General features: G+C 36.9%; 1 protein-coding gene across 1 annotated transcript; it reads right to left on the bottom strand.

The window, feature by feature from the left end:
* Positions 1–625: 625 nt before the first annotated feature.
* LOC145091351 (labd-13Z-ene-9,15,16-triol synthase, chloroplastic-like) lies at positions 626–2,556 on the bottom strand. Its single transcript, XM_079029047.1, has 2 exons — positions 1,535–2,556; positions 626–1,403 (listed from the first exon to the last, which is right to left on the bottom strand). The coding sequence occupies exons 1-2, from the start codon at positions 2,483–2,485 to the stop codon at positions 783–785; spliced, it is 1,572 nt and encodes a 523-aa protein (XP_078885173.1). The 5' UTR covers positions 2,486–2,556; the 3' UTR covers positions 626–782.
* Between the last annotated feature and the right edge of the window lie 1,429 nt (positions 2,557–3,985).

Raw genomic sequence — 3,985 nt, 5'->3', positions numbered from 1 at the left:
AACTAACCCTCTTTGTTGAAAGTGGATGATTATGGTGCTAAAAATCGATTAGATTTTGACGGTGATATATGTGATTTGATGAAGTATATTGTTGAAAATAACCTCTATCTGGTGATCACCCCAGATGTCGATAGATGAAATCAACCCCCAGATGTGGATAGATGAATTTCAACCCCAATCAATCCGATTATCAATTGCAGATGGAGAAGAATGAAGAAGATGAATTCGAAAAACACAAAAATCATGAATTTAGAAGCTATGATTTAGATTGGATACATCAATCAATCTCAAAATCAGATGATGATATGGTTGAAATAAGTGAAGATTTAAGGAGATTGAAGATCGATTACACGAGAAGATTAAGGAATGTTGATGACATAGGAGTGATAGTTTTGGTAGAAGAAACGAAGTAGATGAAGATGTTCTTGAGAACGACGTGAATATGACGCTAATTGTGTATCAGATCTGGTAGTGATATTATATTTAACATAGAGACTAACCTGCCCCTAATTAACTAATCACTTAGATTAATTAGTGTTAATCTGTTTTTTATAAGCCACAAGATCAAATTTAATGAAATGCTAAGATTTGGTCCCCATGTTTCACAAAATATAGGTGGTCTCAATTTCTTTAATATCCTCTATCGAGGAAACAATAGTATATTCATCTTGAAGATAGTATAAAAGGTATATGTTACTGCTTGCAAGGATATTAACAGTACTTTAGATTGAACATCATGTATGACTTGCAAGTGTTAGCCCGTATACAACTTAATTGTTATGTCACTCGTACATAGTCGAGCTTGAGAATCTTGGTGTGGGAATTGCCATGAGAGCAACCTTCTTCTTCAACACAATCCCAAACTTTTCGGATAGATCATGCTTCTCTCCGGGAGCCAATTCCCAGTCAAAAGAATGAATAAGCGATGCAAGCAAAAGCATAAACATTCGCTCCGCCATTGCAGTCCCTGCACATATCCTCCGGCCAGAACCAAATGGAAAATAATTGAAATCATTGCCACTATAATCCCACTCGTTAACCAAGAACCTTTCAGGACTGAACTCCGATGGGTTTTCCCAAATGGTGGGGTCTCTATGTATTGCCCAGGCATTGATGAACACTCGAGCACCTTTTGGAACCATGTAGCCACCGATTACACACGACTCACTTGGGCAATGTGGGACCAACAGCGGAAGTGTTGGGTGTAAACGAAGAACTTCTTTCATGATGGCGTATAGATATGGCAGTTTGTTGATGTGGGATTCTTCCACTATGTTGTCTTTTCCGACCACCGTCTCTAATTCTTGTTGTGCCTTTTTCAGTATTTCCGGTTGGTTCATCATCTCAGCCAGTGCAAACTCGACGGTATTTGATGTCGTATCCGTCCCTCCCACCACCATATCCTGGAAAGTTTCCAAATTTACATAAAAATTAAGTCAAATAGTGTAATAATTAAAAGGTGAGGTTATCCAGTTTCGATTTGGTTTTTTTAAGTTACAGAATCATAGAAAATTATAACCAGTCGAGTACTTACCATGAGCAAGGCTTTCAGATGTAACATTGTGAATGGTGTTTTGGAATCTTTGTCGTCTTCACGCTGCAACAAGAACTGTAAAAAGTCTTTGTTTTCATCGCCACTCATCTTCCTCCTTTGAGCAATCATCGTCTCAAATATTCCATCGAATCTTTTCGCCAACACTTTCATATTTTTTTGAACTCCCTGAAGATCAAACCTGGCCAGACCCGGATAAAAGTCAGACAAGTTCGGCATCCCTAAGTATCCGGTCATCTCGTTGATCACTTGCCGGAACTCCGCTCCAAGGCTCTCCCTATCCTCCGCCTTCACGGTGCCGCCCCACAGCATACCGGTAATCACATTCAACACGGTCAAGAACATCTGTTCACCTACGTTGACCGGCGATCCGGCCCGGTTGTATAAATATTTCACGGTGTTACGGATCTCTCTCCGCCGGAGAGAGTAAACGGAATCCAAAGTTTGGTTGCTAAGCATTTCACGAACAACAATCTTTCTCAACATCCGCCATTGATCGCCATATGGTGACCAGACAATGTCGTTTCCACCATACGCCGCCTCCACGCCAGCAACCGGAATATCTCTGTTGGCGAAGGTGGTGTCGTTGAGCTTAAGAACTTCACGGGCCAAGGCCGGGGAGGTGATCAGGATTCCCAGTTTTTTACCGAGCCAGAGCCTGGAAATCGGACCGTAGGTCTTTGCGAGAGAGGCGAAGTAGGAGTGGAGCTCAGGATCAAGAGACAGGAGGTTTCCGACGAGTGGCAGAGATCGTGGGCCGGGCGGCAGTGGCGGGTGGGTGTCCTTTGATATCAACATCCACACAAGCCAGAATATAGAAAGCATAGCAGCGATGATGAGAACGGTGCTAATGACTTCTTCGTCGGCGCCCTTGGCGCTTCCCCACCACCGTGAGCAGGCGTCAGACACGGCGGAGGTGATTAATTTGAACATCACTGCGATAAGTAGCAGAGAAGTAAGATTGAAAACGATCAAGAATGAGTAGGTGTGTGGATTAAAAGTTAGAGATAACGTATGTTAAAAAGGGGCCTCAATGCCGACCCAAGGATCTTCATTCTTGTCAACCACAGGATGCTGGCCAGCAAAAATACAAAAAAGATATTGTTAAGAAAATTTTAATTTTGTGACTTTTAGCGGTTTCATCTTTTTGTTATATTTTTGTCCGATTTAAAGCATAATTTTTATTAAGATTCTTACATTTTTATCACTAGTTTACAGCCTTCTTAAAGTGTAACTCCCATGAAACCCTTAATTTGAAATTTTTTACACTTTTAGCTTAAGTGCGTTTTTGGTATTTTTAAGCTTTTAATATTACTCATTTTATTTTTTTTTCCAATTCAATATTATTAGCCTTTTTTTCTGACATCACGATGTTTTATAAAAGAAATGGGAAAAAATGTTAAGTTGGAGACTCGAACATGAGACATCCTGGGCGTATACATATGTTGTAGACAATAGGGTATCCTTTCAATGTAATAGACAGTAAGCTCAGATGGGATGCGATGAACACCACACTCATTGGGTGAGAGGTGGTGTGGTGAATCCACCTACATAAGAATATTTCATTGTATGGTTTTCCACTTTTTTATTTTTTTAAAATTTATTATTAAATCATATATATTATAAAATTATAAAAACTAATTGTGAGACCCGTAATAATACACGAGTTTAATTAAAAAAAAAGTTAAATATTAAAGTCTAAAGATCAAACATTTTTAAAGTAAAATTTTGGAAAGAAATACCATTGAAATTATGAATAAGTAAGTATTACAATCAATACTAATAAAAAAATCGAACAACATATTTTAAAGAATTGCCTTTAATCACGAATTTCCAAAGACTTATTTGAATACAATATTAAATGTCATACGACTAAGTTTATGGTCATTGTCTAAAACTAACATTTCTAATCCAAATCTTCTTTTAACGCCGGACAATGGAACATAAAAATGCCTATAAGTGAATATTGGTTGTTTAAAAAACAATCTCACATTTGATACCAATTATTTTTGACTCTTATTTATTGTTATCACAAAACATAATAATAATAATAATAATAATAATAATAATAATAAAACATTATGACATATACTTGAACTTCATAATACATATAAATATAATGCAAGGCAAAATCAAATCTCACATATAGTTGGTTGCTATTTTAGATTAAAATTATGGGTTTTTATGCATATCATTGTTCTGCACCATCTTGTCTAACTCAGACTCACCAATGTGTTTGAATATTTTTCCCTTGGCCTTCTCAATAATTAACCAGACTTCATTTTCTGAACAATTGTTGATTTGAAAATTTTGTTGAAAACTAAGAATAATGGTAGTTGTTAAGGCAAAGAATCAAAACTTTTTTGAATTTCTTAAAGAGATATTTTTGCAAAAAAAATTTAAAATTTATGTCGTTAAACACAACATGTTCAT

Source organism: Lactuca serriola, chromosome 3 (assembly GCF_051521515.1).
Source record: "Lactuca serriola cultivar US96UC23 chromosome 3, Lser_US96UC23_V15, whole genome shotgun sequence".
Lineage (NCBI taxonomy): Eukaryota > Viridiplantae > Streptophyta > Magnoliopsida > Asterales > Asteraceae > Lactuca > Lactuca serriola.
The sequence above is the reverse complement of the archived record's forward strand: the minus strand, read 5'-3'. Positions and strand labels throughout refer to the sequence as shown.